The sequence below is a fragment of the Ursus americanus genome, chromosome 26 (assembly GCF_024610735.1).
Source record: "Ursus americanus isolate L20-20 chromosome 26, mUrsAme1.1.p, whole genome shotgun sequence".
NCBI classification, from domain to species: domain Eukaryota; kingdom Metazoa; phylum Chordata; class Mammalia; order Carnivora; family Ursidae; genus Ursus; species Ursus americanus.
The window spans coordinates 5,575,131-5,591,818 of NC_142152.1; the positions used below are offsets into that span (position 1 = coordinate 5,575,131).

A 16,688-nucleotide genomic window follows, 5' to 3' on the forward strand; every position below is an offset into this window, starting at 1 on the left:
GAGCCCGATACGGGGCTCCATCCCAGGGCCCTGGGATCATGACCTGAGCTGAAGGCAGACGCTTAACCGACTGAGCCACCCAGGTATCCCTCACATACTTATTTTAAAAAATCAGGTAAAATTATGTATGTAAAAGCACTTTGTAAGGTGGGAAATCTAAAGTATTATCGTTAGTCTTATAGAGATCTTCTCTACAAGGAGCATCTGTAGGGCTTTGATTCCTCAACTCAAATCATTACCAAGAGGAAAGAACCAGAAATATTTTTTTTTTTTTAGTTTCCTGAAAGACTACTGTATATTCCATTGTAATTTTGTTAATGCCTTGGCTAACTCACTCTTTGAGGGGTTTCCATTATTTCTCTGTATCAGTGTTCCTATTCTTAAATTATTCTTGCAGCAAACTGAGCAGTACTTCTGTGTATTGGGTCCTGTCTTCTGTGCCAACAGGACCTGCTCTCACCACACTTTGAGAGACAGATTGGAGGCCGGGGTGTTGTAGCTACTCCCTGAAAAGCCTGGATCTGTAGCACGGTGCCATGTGTGTCTGCTTTACCATGCTTGCTGCACATCTTCATTTATGTGAGATTGTGACCACTGGCCATTCTTACTCGAGATTCCATTTAACCTTCAAGTTCTTGGACTGTTCTCGGTCTTGATTTTCTCATTTATAAAATTGGGATAAAAATTATGCTTACTGCATGGGATTGTAAAGATTAAAAGAATAATGCCTGGTACAAAGTAAGTGTTCAAAAAATGTTAGCTATTATCATTACTAATTTGCTAATAAAGCATTTATTATTCATACATGATGAGAGTACAGTTTTATTTGCAATTGCAAGCATCCAGGACCTTTGTATAGTTTTCTTAGCAAATAATTAGCAGAATTGAAAGGCCTACTTCCAGGCATTTTGCCATCATGTCAGACCATTAGGCTGCAGTGTTTACCTTAAAAAATAAATATGCTAAATATTTATTATGCTTTAAGTTGGATTTTCCTTAAAGATACTTTAATGTCCTGGCGCCTGGGTGGCTTAGTTGGTTAAGCATCTGCTTTCAGCCCAGGTCATGATCTCAGGGTCACTGCTCAGAGTGGAGTCTGCTTCTCCCTCTCCCTCTGCCCCTCCCTACCGCTCGTGTACTATCTTTCTTTCTCACTGTCTCTGTCAAATAAATTTTTTGAAAACATACTTTAATGTCTTTAATAAAGATATTTTATCTGCATCTTGCAAACTTACAGTTATTCTTACTCTTACCTTTTCCTTATATTCAAGTAAATATTTTATCTGTTGGTCACTTTTGAATCTGCTAACCCAGCAATAGTAATTTTAAACATCAACTATACGTGTAGCCTAAATTTAATACCCTCCTGATGTACTGTGTACTAGCGTTTCATAAAATTGAGTCTACATGAGGAAGTTCTATGTCAAGTATAAATAAACTACATACGTATTTATGCAGATTTTTTGTTGGAGCTTTTAATCTGCCTCTGGAAATCAGAATTTATATGAATTTCCTAAGCTTTTAAAGGTATTTATTTGATTTATGAGAGATGATCAGGTTTGTATTTTATCAACATTTATTATTGTTTCTTTCATGTAATTGTGTAGAGATTCTTTCACTGGAATTTATTTTTTAAAGGTTTACTTTGCACATTTCCTTATTTTTCAAAATAGCATTTTAAACGGGCACCAGAATTCTAAAATGGTTTTGTAAAGTCTGTCTATAAATAGAGAAGAGTTGGCTAATTTACTCATATATGTTATCAGATTAAATCAGTTTTCCTCTTCTAATGACAAGTGTTTTAAAATAATGTTCATGGGGCGCCTGGGTAGCGCAGTCGTTAAAGCGTCTGCCTTCGGCTCAGGGCGTGATCCCGGCGTTCCGGGATCGAGTCCCACATCGGGCTCCTCTGCTGGGAGCCTGCTTCTTCCTCTCCCACTCCCCCTGCTTATGTTCCCTCTCTTGCTGGCTGTCTCTGTCAAATAAATAAATAAAATCTTTAAAAAAAAAAAATAAAAAATAAAATAAAATAAAATAATGTTCAGATTCACTACTGTGAACCTCCATACTGTTTTCCACATTGGCTGTACCAGTTTACCTTCCCACCAACAGTCCACAAGGGTTCCTTTTTCTCTACATCCTTACCAACATTGATGGACCTAGGAGGTATTATCCTAAGTGAAATAAGTCAGACTGAAAAAGACAAATGCCATATGATTCCACTTATATGTGGGATCTAAAAAATAAAAAAAGAATCAGACCTATAACTACAGAGAATAAACTGAAGGTTGCTGGAGGGGGCGGGGGTGGGGGAATGGGCAAAACAGGTGAAGGGGAGTGGGAGATGGAGGCTTCCGGCTATGGATGAATAAGTCATTGGGATGAAAGGTACAGCACAGGGAATATAGTTGGTGATATTGTAATAGAATTGTATGGTGACAGATGGTAGCTACACTTGTGAGCATAGCATAACATATAAACTTATTGAATCACTATGTTACACAGCTGAAAGTAGTAGAACACTGTGTGTCAACTATACTCAAATTTATGAAAAAGACAAAAAGCTTTGAAATCTAAAGAAACACTTGTCTAAATAAATGTGTATGTTCCAAAAACTTTTTCTGTAATGGTTCATAAGAAATAGTTCCAGGGGAGCTCCTGGGGGAAGACGACAGAGTAAGAAGAGCCAAAGCTCACCTCATCCCATGGATACAGCTAGATACACCCACATCAGTGTGGAAACCCGAGAACAACCTGAAGACTGACAGAACAGACTCTCCACAGCTAAATGTAGAGAAGGGGCTGCATCAAGGAGGGATGAAGGGTGGAGACAACTTAACTCCCAACTAAATAACTTTTGGGACTGTCCTCGGAAGGGCGAGACCCTGCAGGCACACAGAGGAGAGAGAAACAGACCCTCACACCAAGTATGAAAGGCATGGGGAACCTGAATGAGGAAGATGAATCCACACAACATTTGACTTTGAAAACCAGAGGGGCCTAATTTCATGAGTTCTTAAAATCACTGGGGCTTAAATCATGGAACTTTAAAAAATCAACAGGCTTGGCTCTTGGAAAACCTGGAGGGCAGAGCCCCCACCCTTAAAGAGATAGCACAACAAACAGCCCAACAGAGATACAGCATAGAAGCACAGTTTGAAAAACGCCTGGGGTCTATCAGGAGGTTTGTTTACTAGTCTCAAAGTGTGTGCTGCTGTGGCAGGGATCTTTAGGAGACTGCTCTAGGAACAAAGGAGCTGGCAGGCACCGTTTCTTTCCCCTTCCCCCCGTGCAGATGCATGGACACCCGGGGGACCCAGCTCAGTGCCAACACTCTCCGCCTAACTTGCCAACCTCCCCTGCGTTCTCCTGTGGACATGCCCCTCCAATACACCTTGGCTGGAGCCTATCCAAAGTGGTGTCACAAGCATGGCTGTGTGCAAGTAGTCCCAACAGGGGCCAGCACTACTCCAAAGTAACTCCTGTCCTAGAGAGAGGGAAAGACAGCCACACAACAGTCTAACTTCAGCCCCAGCAGTGGGATATAGGGCAGACATCCGACCTGACTACAGTCCCCACCCACGACAGAAGCTTCTCAGGGGACAACACAGGCAAAGTGACCCATGCTATTGTATCTCTGGCAAACACCTGGTCTGACTCAAGTTCACCATGGCCCCAGACTGTCCCACTAACAACACAGGGACTAATCCCTGTCCACCACATGCAAAGAGCCATTGCAGATGACTGCACTGAGACAAAAGTGGCTCAACCACAGTAGTAGGTGGCACGTAATACACATAGGAGACATCCGTGAAGTGCCAGGTTCTGGTGAACAAGGGACATTGGAGTACAGGGCACTACAAGACCTCTTTTTCATAAAGCCACTATTTTCAAGAGCAGGAGACATAACTGACTTTACTAATACATTGAAAAAGAGTTCAACAAAATGAGGAGTCTGAAGAATATGTCCGAAATGAAAAAACAGGACAAAATCACAGCAAGAGAGCTAAACAAAATGGAAATGTCATATGCCTGACAGAGAATTTAAAGTAATGGTCATAAAGGCACTTGCTGGACTTGAGTGGAGGATCTCAGTAAGACCTTTAACAAAGAGATATAAAACAAAGAACCAGTCAGAGATGAAGAACTCAGTAACTGAAATTAAAAACATACTAGATGGAGTAAATAGTAGACTAGAGGAAACAGAAGAATGGATTGGCAACCTGAAGGACAGAGTAATGGAAAGCAATTAAGCTAAACAGGAGAGAGAAAAAAAATAATAAAAAATGAAAATAGACTTAGGGAACTGAGTGACATCATCAAGTATAATAACGTTTGCATTATAGGGACCCCAGAAGAGAAGGGAGAGAAAAAGCGGAGAAAATTTATTTGAAGAAGTAATAGCTGAAATATTCTTTATCTGGGGAAGGAAACAAATCCAGATCCAGGGGGCACAAGAGCCCCCAACAAAATCAACCCAAGGAGGTCCACACTAAGACACATAGTAATGAAAATGGCAAAAAGTAGTGATAAGGAGAGAATTTTCAAAGCAGCAAGATTAAAAAAACAAAAACCAGTTACTACAAGGGAAGTCCTGTAAGGCAGGAATTTTGCAGGCTACAAGGGCTACATGATATATTCAAAGTGCTGAAAGGAAAAAATCTGCAGCCAAGAATATCTGGCGAGGCTATCATTTAGAAAAAAAGGAGAGAGAGTTTCCCAGACTAAAGTTAAAAGAATTCATGACCACTAAAACAGCCCTGCAAGGAATATTGAAGGGGACTCTTTGAAATGGAAAGGAAAGACCATAAACAGGAGTAAGAAGAGTAGGAAGCACAAAAGCAGTAAAATTAAGTATATCTGTAAAAATCAGTCAAGGGATTCACAAAATAAAAGGATGTAAAGTATGACGCCATATACCTAAAATGTGGGGAAAGAGGAGTGTAAAGAATGGGTTCAAACTTAAGTGACCATCAACTTTAAATATAGACTGCTATATGCATAAGATGCTATATATAAACCTAATGGTAACAACAGGTCAAAAATCAGTAATAGATATGGAAAAAATAAAGCAAAAGGAATCCAATATATCATTAAAGAAAGCCAGTAAACCATGGAGAAGAACAGAAAGGAACTACAAAAACAACCATAAAACAAGTTAACCAAATGGCAATAAATACATATCTATCAATAATTACTTTGAATGTAAATTGACTAAATACTACATTCAAAAGACATAGGGTGAGGAAATGGATTAAAAAAACAAGACCGTCTGTATGCTGCCTATAAGAGACTCATTTCAAACCTAAAGACACATGCAATTTGAAAGTGAACCGATAGAAAAGCATTTATCATGCAAATGGAAGTGAAAAGCAAGCCAGGGTAGCAATATATGTATATTAGACAAAATAGGCTTTTAACCAAAGAGATAGAACAATTATAAATATTTATACACCAACATGGGAGCACCCAAATACGTAATAGCATCTAGTAACAAACATAAAGTAAGTAACTGATAGTAATGTAATAATAGCAGAGGACTTTAACACCCCAGTTACATCAATAGATGGATCATACAAATAGAAAAATCAACAAGGAAAGTGGCTTTGAATAACACATTGGCCCAGATGGAACTAACAGATATATCTGTTCAGAACATTCTGTCCTAAAACAGCAGAATTCACATTCTTTTCAAGTGCACCTGGAACATTCTCCAGAATAGATCACATATTAGGCCCCCAAACAAGTCTCAACAAATTAAAAAAAGATTGAAGTCATACCATGCATTTCTTCTGACCACAACTCTATAAAATTAGAAATCAGTTAGAAGAAAAAATATGGAAAGAATACAACTACATGGAGGTTAAGTAACAATCTACTAAACAATGAATGGGCCAACCAAGAAGTCAAAGAGGAAATAACAAAATAGAGATGAGGAAAATGAAAACATAATGGTGCAAAATCTTTGGGGTGCAGCAAAAGTTGTTCTAAAAGGGAAGATTATAGCAATACAGACCTACCTCAAGAAGCAAGAAAAATCTCAACCTAACCTTACACCTAAAGGAGGTAGAAAAAGAATAAACAAAACCCAAAACCAGTAGAAGGAAGGAAATAATAAAGATCAGAGCAGATATAAAGGAAATAGAAACTAAAAAAACAATAGATCAGTGAAACTAGGAGCTGGTTCTTGGAAAAGATCAAGAAAATTGACAGACCTTCAGCCCGATCATGAAAAAAAAAGAGGACTCAAAATCAGAAGTGATAGAGGAGAAATAACAACTGACAACACAGAAATAAAAAGGATTATAAGAGAATATTATGAAAAATTCTATTCCAACAAATTGGACAACATAGAAGAAATGGTTAAATTCCTAGAAACATGTAACCTCCCAAAACTGAATGGGAAAGAAATAGAAAATTTGAGCCAGCAGTGAAATTGAATCAGTAATCAAAAGACTCCCAACAAACAAAAGTCCAAATGGCTACACAGGTGAATTCTACCAAACATTCAAGGAAGACTTAATACCTTGTTCTCAAACTATTAAAAAAAAAAAAAAAAGGAAAAGAAGAAAAGCTTTCAAATTCATTCTATGAAGCCTAATAAAGAGCTTATAAAGAAAAAAGAATCACGGGCCAATCTCTCTGATGAACATAGATGCAAAAATCCCCAACAAAATATTAGCAAACTGAGTCTAACAATACATTAAAAAAGTCATTCACCATTATCAAGTGGGATTTATTCCTGGGATGCAAGGGTGGTTCAGTATTCATAAATCATCAGTGTGATACATCAAATCAACAAGAAAGAGGCTAAAAAACCATATGATCATTTAAATAGATGCAGGAGAAACATTTGACAAAATACAACATCCATTGATGATAAAAACAACAAAGTAAGCTTAGAGGGGAACATACTTCAACATAATAAAGGCCACATATGAAAACCCCACAGCTAACATCATACTCAATGGTGAAAAAGAGCTTTTACTCTAAGGTCAGGAACAAGACAAGAACGTCCACTCTTACCACTTCTATTCAACATAGTGTTGGGAGTCCTAGCCATAGCAGTCAGACAACAAAAAGAAATAAAAGGCATCGAAATTGATAAGGAAGAAGTAAAACTGTTACTATTTGTAGATGACCTGATACTATATACAGAAAACCCTAAAGACTCCACCAAAAAACTACTAGAATTGATAATGAATTCCATAAGGTTGCAGGATACAAAGTCAATAAACAAATATCTGTTGCATTTCTATACACTAACAATGAAATAGCAGAAAGAGAAATTAAGAAGTCTCATTAAAATTGCACCCAAAATAATAAAGTATCTAGGAATAAACTTAACCAAGGAGGTGAAAGACCTGTACTGTGAAAACTATAAAACATTGATGAAACAAAGCCAATATAAACAAATGGAAAGATATGCCATGCTCATGGGTTGAAAGAATTAATATTGTTAAAATGTCCATACTACCCAAAGCAATCTACAGATTTTAATGCAATCCCTATCACAGTACCAACAGAATTTTTCATAGAAGTAGAACAAGCAATTGTAAAATTTGTATGGAACCAGAAAAGACCTTGAATAGCCAAAGCAATCTTGTGCAAGAAAAACAAGAACAATTCTTGGTTGTTTCAAGATATACTACAAAGCTGTGGTAATCACAACAGTATGGTAACTGGCACAAAAATAGACACATAGATCAATGGAGCAGAATAGAGAGCCCAGAAATAAACCCATGATTATATAGTCAATCTTTGACAAAGGAGGTGAGAATATGCAATGGGAAAAAGATAGTCTCTTCTATAAATGGTGCTGGGGAAACCTGGACAGCCACATGCAAACGAATGAAACTATACCACTTTCTCACACCTTAAAATGGATTAAGGACTTAAATAAGAGACCTGAACCATGAAAATCTTAGAAAAGAGTACAGACAGTAATTTCTTTGGCATTGGCCGTAGCAGCATTTTTCTAATGTTTCCTGAGGCAAGTGAAACAAAAGCAAAATTAAACTATTGGAGCCCAGCAAAATAAAGGACTTCTGCATGGTAAAAGAAACAATCAACGAAACGAAAAGACAACCTACTGAATGGGATAAGATATTTGCAAATGACATATCAAAGGGTTATTATCAAAAATATATGAAGAATTTATACAATTTAACATCTCCAAAATAAGTAATCCAATTTGGGGCAGAAGACATGAATAGACATTTCTCCAAAGAAGGCATCCAGCGGTCAACAAGACATGTGAAAAGATGCTCAGTGTCACTCATCATCAGGGAAATGCAAATCAAAACCACAATGAGATATCACCTCACACCTGTCAGATTGGCTAAAATAAAAAATACAAGAAATAGCAAGTGTTGAAAAGCATGCAGAGAATGAGGACCGCTTGTGCGCTGTTGATGGTACTGAAAGCTGGTGCAGCGCTTTTGGAAAACAGCATGGAGGGTCCTCAAAAAATTAAAAACAGAATTACCATATGATCCAGTAATATCACTACTGAGTATTTACCCAAGATATATGAAAACAGTATCTAATTCAAAAAGATATATGCACTCCTATCTTATTGCAGCATTATTTACAATTGCCAAATTATGGGAGCAGACTGTCCCTTGATAAGTGAATAAAGAAGATCTGTGTACACACACACACATACACACAGGAATATTAGTCATAAAAAAGAATGAAATCTTGTCATTTGCAACATGAGCAAATCCATGTTGCATCCATGTTGCATCTAGATCCATGGATGGATCTAGAGAGTATAATGCTCAGTGAAATAAGTCAGAGAAAGACAAATACTCATATGATTTCACTTATATGTGGAATTTAAGAAACAAAATGAACCAAGAAAAAAAGAGACAAACCAAAAATCAGACTCTTAACTATGAACAAACTGATGGTTACCAGAGGGGAGGTGGGTGGGGGAATGGGCGAAATAAGTGAAGGGGATTAAACATACACTTATCCTGATGAGCACTGAGTAATGTATAGAATTGATGAATCACTATATTGTACACTTGCAACTAATAAACACTATGTTAACTATACTGGAATTTAAGAAGTTCCAGTTCTTTGGGATAAAGTTGGGTAGGGTGGAAAGCAGGAGTTTTTGTTGTTGTTGTTGTTGTTGTTGTTGTTGTTGTTGTTGTTTCATTTTAACTTGTATCAGTATGTAATCTCATTACCATTTTGCTATTTTTTAAAACCTCACCAAGTGTTAACTAGTTGGGAGATTTTGGACGTTTTTTTTCCTCTATTAATACTAATGTTTAGGAGAAAGGGGATCCCTCTTACACTGTTGGTGGGAATGCAAGTTGGTACAGCCACTCTGGAAAACAATGTGGAGGTCCCTTAAAAGGTAAAAATTGAGCTACCCTATAACCCAGCCATTGCACTACTGGGTATTTACCCCAAAGATACAGACGTAGTGAAGAGAAGGGCCATATGCACCCCAATGTTCATAGCAGCATTGTCCACGATAGCTAAATCGTGAAAGGAGCCAAGATGCCCTTCAACAGATGACTGGATTAAGAAGATGTGGTCCATATATACAATGGAATATTAGTCATCAGAAAGAACGATTACCCAACATCTGCAGCAACATGGACAGGACTGGAGGAGATTATGCTAAGTGAAATAAGTCAAGCAGAGAAAGACAATTATATGGTTTCACTCATTTATGGAATATAAGAAATAGCAGGAAGATTGGTAGGAGAGGGAAGGGAAGAATGAAGGGGGGTAAACAGAAGGGGGAATGAACCATGAGAGACTGTGTACTCTGGGAAACAAACTGAGGGCTTCAGAGGGGAGGGGGGTGGGGGAATGGGATAGACTGGTGATGGGTAGTAAGGAGGGCACATATTGCATGGTGCACTGGGTGTTATACGCAACTAATGAATCATGGAACATTACATCAAAAACTAAGGATATACTGTATGGTGACTAATATAATAAAAAATTATTTAAATTTTTTTTAAAAAAAACCAAAAAGAAAAAATACTAATGTTTAGGGGTGCGTGGGTGGTTCAGTCGGTTAGGCATCTGCCTTTGGCTCAGGTCATGATCCCAGAGTCCCAGGATTGAGCCCCACCTTGGGCTCCCTGCTCAGCAGAGAGTCTACTTCTCCCTTTGTCCCTCACCCCACTTGTGCTCACTCGCTCTCTCTCAAATAAATAAAATCTTTTTAAAAAATTTTAAAAAATACTAACCTTTATTTAGAATAGCTTGCAAATATATAAAAAAGCGAAAATGGCTGATAATGACAAATGTATCAGGTTTCTTAGACAAGGACAACAAAAAAAATCTAGTTTCATTTAGATAAGTAAAACTGATAAAGCCTTTACACTTACAAATATATTTTTCAAAATAAAATATTTTCTAGAGTATTTATATGATGTTCATTATTAACCTTCAGTTGTATCTTCCTTGCAGCAATTTTACCTGCAGGGGAATGGAAACCTCCTCTTCCTGCTTATGATTTTCTAAGTATGATGGATGCTGCAGGATCTCAGCAACCCACAAGGAGAGAGTCTGAGTGTACAAAAGAAATGGATGCGCAGGAAAATGATAAAAAACATGAAGATAAATCAGCAAGCAGAAAAGAACCTATTGAAACACTGAGAATAAAGCATTGGAATAGAAGTAATTGGTTTAAAGAAGGAGAAAAATCTTTTAGGCGTGATAATAAGGAGTTATGATGCTCTAAAGAGTTATGAGCTAGTTTCATAGGGCTGTGGAGAGCTTTTTGAAGTCTTTGTAGTTTATTTGATAGACTGAAGAATTTATTAAAAAATAATACTATATCATTTCAAGTTTCTAGACCAGTTTTGTCCAATGGAAATATAATGTGAACCATATACATGTAACTTAGAATTTTCTAGTAGCACATTTAAAAACAAGTGAAAATGAACAGGTAAAATTAACTTTTCTCCCAGTATTAATAAGGATACCCAAAATAGCTCAGTTAACATAAAAATTATGAGATATTTTACATTCTTTTTTCCTGTCAAGTCTTTAAAATCCAGTGTGTATTTTACCCTTACTGTACATTTCACTTCAGAGTGGCCATATGTGGCTAGTGATTGCTCTAATGGATTGCTCACCTATAGACAAAAACTGGTATACTTAATTTAACTTAGTTCTAGCCATGAATTAGAATAAAAATGCAATTCTAGTTTAATCACAGTCAGTTCTTCAGTGGTATCACACAGCTGGAAATTGTATTTGTTTTGTTGTAGACATGATGTTAAAACCAGTGTTTTTAAACAAGGTGGCAATTTTGCCCCCCAGGGGACATTTGGCAATGTCAAGAGACATTTTTGCTTGTCATGACTAGGGTTGTTATTGGCATCTAGTGGGTAGAGTCCAGGAATGCTGCTAAACACCCTACCATGCATTGGACAGTCCCTCATGACAAAGAACTATCCTGCCCAAATGTCAGTAGTGCCAAGGTTGAGTAACCCTGTGTTAAATTAACCTGTGGTAGAATGTTTCTGTTCCACTCAGCTGTGTCTGAAAAAATCTTGAATATTAGAGATAATTATTAGGTGGTCTTTCCTGATTATTATATGTATTACATATATTATACATATGTATATATGATAATCTATATCATTTGATTATATTTAATATAAATTATAAATTTAATTATATAATTATATATATAACTATATAATTTGTGTGTGTATATATGCGTGTATAGATATATAAATGTGTGTGTATATATGTGTGTATGTATATATATGAAGGTATATGAGAAAGATATATATGTCTGTATCTAATCTATCTATCTATCTATCTATCTATCTATCTATCTATCTATCTATCTATCAGGGTGCCTGGGTGGCTCAGTCGGTTAGGCATCTGCCTTCGGCTCAGGTCATGATCCCGTGGTCCTGGGATTGAGCCCTGCCTCAGGCTCCCTGCTCATTGGGGATCCTGCTTCTCCAACTGCTGCTTCCCCTGTTTGTTCTCTCTCTCTCTCTCTCTCTCTCTCTCAGATAAACAAAATCTTTAAAAAAATTTTTAAAAATATATAAAAGTACGTAAGATAATCTTAAAACCTCTTAATTCTACAAGTTATATTGCTAAATTGAAGAGGACTTAGACATTCTGCTCTTCACGAAAAAATCGATAAAAATACGTTAATAGGAGAACTATGTATGAAATCTACCTTTGTAAGCTTTGGACAAATCAGTAGGTCTCCCTCGTCTATCTAATGAGACGAGAAGCCATGGATGGGCCTCATCTATACAATAAGAGGAAAAGATCGGCCAAAAAATTAATTTTTCATTCCAAAAGCACTTTGTCAGGTTGATCTGTTTGTAACAGTTTGTCTCATTTTCACTCCATGCATTTTTTTGAGACATTTGTTGAGAACATCCTACTTGGAACATGCACTGTATTTCCCCTTTTTAATACCTACTTTGGGTATCTTGTTCTTGAAATTTTCTGCAGAGTTTGCCTAGTACAACTGAGTTCATAATTGGTATCTAAAAAGCAAAAATAGCTTGTCTTTCATTCTAACATCATTTTCTACTGTTCACACCCCCTCAATATTTTTTGTCTAGCATGAAATGCACATTATTTCAGTTCATTCTCATTTGTTTTGACTTCTAACATGGGAGATAAGAGAATGAACTGTACATATAGCTTGTAGTAATAAAACATTACTAACTTAACCATTAGAAAATGCTAATTACTCAACCATGACAAACCTACGCCACGTCACGTCATAGTGCAATTCGCAAATATTAGATTCAAGGATACAGTATTGAAAGCGGCCAGGGCAAAGAAATTTCTCACGTACCAAGGCAAAGGTATCAGAATTATGTCAGACCTGTCTACACAGACCTGGAATGAGAGAAAGGGTTGGGGGGGGGCATTTTTAAAGCTCCTTCAGAGAAAAACATGCAGCCAAGGATCCTTTATCCAGCAAGGCTGTCATTCAGAATTGATGGAGAAATAAAGACCTTCCAGAATCGCCAGTTATTGACCAATTTCATAACCATGAAACCAGCCCTACAGGAGATATTAAGGGGGGGGGGGTTCTATAAAAGTAAAAAGGCCCCAAGAGTGATACAGAACAGGAAGTCATAATCTATAGAAACAAAGACTTTACAGGCAACATGGCATCATTAAAATAATATCTCTCAATAACCAGTCTCAATGTAAATGGCCTAAATGCTCCGATAAAGCACCACAGGGTTACAGATTGGATAAAAAGACATGACCCATCCATTTGCTGTCTACAAGAGATTCATTTTGAACCTAAAGATACATTCAGACTGAAAGTAAAGGGATGGAATACCATCTTTCACGCCAATGGACCTCAAAAGAAAGCTGGGGTAACAATTCTCATATCAGACAGATAGGATTTTAAACTGAAGACTATAGTTAGAGACACAGAAGGGCACTATATTATTAAAGGATGTATCCAACAAGTGGATATGACAATTATAAATATATATGCCCCCAACAGGGGAGCAGCAAGATACACAAGTCAACTCTTAACCACAATAAAGAGACATATAGATAAAAATACATTAATAGTAGGGGACCTCAACACTCCACTATCAGCAATATAGCACCTAAGCAGAAAATTGACAAAGAACAAGGGCTTTGAATGCCATACTCGATGAGTTGGACCTCACAGATATATATAGAACACTACACCCCAGAACCAAAGAATACTCATTCTATTCTAATGCCCATGGAACATTCTCAAGAATAGACCATGTTCTGGGTCACAAAACAGGTCTCGACCGATACCAAAAGACTGAAATTATTCCCTGCATATTCTCAGACCACAACGCTTTCAAATTGGAACTCAACCACAAGGAAAAATTTGGAAGAAACTCAAACACTTGGAGACTGAGAACCTTCCTGCTCAGGAATGATTCGATAAACCAGGAAATCAATCAATTTAAACAATTTATGGAGACCAACGAGAATGAAAGCACAACAGTCCGAAACCTATGGGATACTTCAAAGGCAGTCCTAAGGGGGAAATACATAGCCATCCAAGCCTCACTCAAAAGAATAGAAAAATCTAAAGAGCAGTTTTTATATTCTCACCTCAAGAAGCTGGAACAGCAACAGAGGGACAGACCTAATCCACGCACAAGGAAGCAGTTGACCAAGATTAGAGCAGAAATGGATGAATTAGAAACCAGGAGCACAGTAGAGCAGATCAACAGAATTAGAAGCTGGTTCTTTGAGAGAATCAATAAAATTGACAGACCACTGGCAAGACTTATCCAAAAGAATAGAGAAAGGACCCAAATTAATAAAATTATGAATGAAAAAGGAGAGGTCAAAACCAACACCAACGAAATTGAAACTATTATTAGATGCTTTTATCAGCTATATGCCAATAAATTAAGCAATCTGAAAGAGATGGAGGCCTTTCTGGAAACCTATAAACTACCAAGACTGAAACAGGAAGAAATTGATTTTTTAAACAGGCCAATTAATTATGAAGAGATTGAGTCAGTGATAAACAACCTTCCAAAAAACAAAACTCCAGGCCTGTACAGTGTTCCTGGGGAATTCTACCAAACACTCAAAGAAGAAATAATACCTGTTCTCCTAAAGCTATTTCAAAAAATAGAAGGAAAGCTACCAAACTCATTCTATGAGGCCAATATTACCTTGACCCCCAAACCAGGCAAAGACCCCATCAAAAAGGAGAATTATAGACCGATTTCCCTAATGAATATGGACGCCAAAATCCTCAACAAGATCCTGGCTAATAGAATCCAACAGTACATTAAAAGGATTATCCATCATGACCAAGTGGGATTCATCCTTGGGATGCAAGGGTGGTTCAACGTTCGCAAATCAATTATGATGTCATAGATTTTATCCAGAAAGAAAAATTCAGAAATCATATGATTCTCTCAATACATGCAGAAAAAGCATTTGACAAAATACAGCATCCTTTCCTGATTAAAACCCTTCAGAGTGTAGGGATAGAGGGCACATTCCTCAATCTCATAAAAACCATCTATGAAAAGCCTACAGCAAATATCATTCTCAATGGGGAAAAGCTGGAAGCCTTTCCCTTAAGATCAGGAACACGACGAGGATGCCCACTCTCGCCACTATTATTCAACATAGTACTAGAAGTCCTTGCAACAGCAATCAGACAACAAAAAGGGATCAAAGGTATCCAAATCGGTAAAGAAGAAATCAAACTGTCTCTCTTTGCAGATGACATGATACTCTATATGGAAAACCCAAAAGAATCCACTGCCAAACTATTAGAAGTTATAGAGCAATTCAGTAATGTGGCGGGATACAAAATCAATGCTCAGAAATCAGTTACATTTCTATACACGAATAATGAGACTGAAGAAAGAGAAATTAGGGAATCCATCCCATTTACAATAGCACCAAAAACCATATGTTACCTTGGAATTAACTTAACCAGAGACGTAAAGGACCTATATTCTAGAAACTATAAATCACTCTTGAAAGACATTGAAGAAGACACAAAAAGATGGAAAAATATTCCATGCTCATGGATTGGAAGAATTAATATAGCTAAAATGTCCATGCTACTCAGAGCAATCTACACTTTCAATGCTATCCCGATCAAAATACCGAGGACATTTTTCAAAGAACTGGAACAAACAGTCCTTAAATTTGTATGGAACCAGAAAAGGCCCCAAATCGCCAAGGAACTGTTGAAAAGGAAAAACAAAGCTGGGGGCATCACAATGCTGGATTTCGAGCTGTACTACAAAGCTGTGATCACAAAGACAGCATGGTATTGGCACAAAAACAGACACGTAGACCAGTGGAACAGAATAGACAACCCAGAAATGGACCCTCGGCTCTTTGGGCAACTAATCTTTGATAAAGCAGGAAAAAACATCCGGTGGAAAAAAGACACTCTCTTCAATAAATGGTGCTGGGAAAATTGGACAGCTACATGCAAAAGAATGAAACTTGACCACTCTCTCACACCATGCACAAAGATAAACTCCAAATGGATGAAGGACCTCGATGTGAGACAGGAATCCATCAAAATCTTAGAGGAGAGCATAGGCAGCAACCTCTACGACATCGGCCAAAGCAACCTTTTTCATGACACAACTCCAAAGACAAGAGAAACAAAAGATAAAATGAACTTATGGGACTTCATCAAGATAAAAAGCTTCTGCACAGCCAAGGAAACAGTAAAAAAAACTAAGAGGCAGCCCACGGAATGGGAGAATATATTTGCAAATGATACTACAGATAAAAGACCGGTATCCAAGATCTACAAAGAACTTCTCAAACTCAATACATGAGAAACAAATAAACAAATCATAAAATGGGCAGAGGATATGAACACTTTTCCAGTGATGACATACAAATGGCTAACAGACACATGAAAAAATGTTCAAAATCATTAGCCATCAGGGAAATTCAATTCAAAACCACTAAGATACCACCTTATGCCAGTTAGAATGGCAAAAATTGACAAGGCAAGAAACAACAATTGCTGGAGAGGATGTGGAGAAAGGGGATCCCTCCTACATTGTTGGTGGGAATGCAAGTTGGTACAGTCGCTTTGGAAAACAGTGTGGAGATCCCTTAAAAAGTTAAAAATTGAGCTACCCTATAACCCAGCCATTGCACTACTGGGTATTTACCCCAAAGATACAGACGTAGTGAAGAGAAGG

At 37.3% G+C, this 16,688-nt stretch overlaps 1 protein-coding gene across 2 annotated transcripts in view; it reads left to right on the forward strand.

Annotated features, from left to right (window-relative positions):
- Positions 1-11,566, forward strand: part of TXNDC16 (thioredoxin domain containing 16) — a 107,908-nt gene extending 96,342 nt beyond the window's left edge. Inside the window, exon 21 of one of the 2 annotated variants that reach the window (XR_006781961.2) lies at positions 10,447-10,583. Coding sequence is in view for 1 of the 2 variants with exons in the window: in XM_045810385.2 (XP_045666341.2) it covers positions 10,447-10,712 (266 nt within the window). In the remaining variant the exon portion in view is untranslated. Of the gene's footprint in view, positions 1-10,446 lie in introns of both variants that reach the window. The other variant, XM_045810385.2, reaches the window with a different exon arrangement.
- Positions 11,567-16,688: the final 5,122 nt, after the last annotated feature.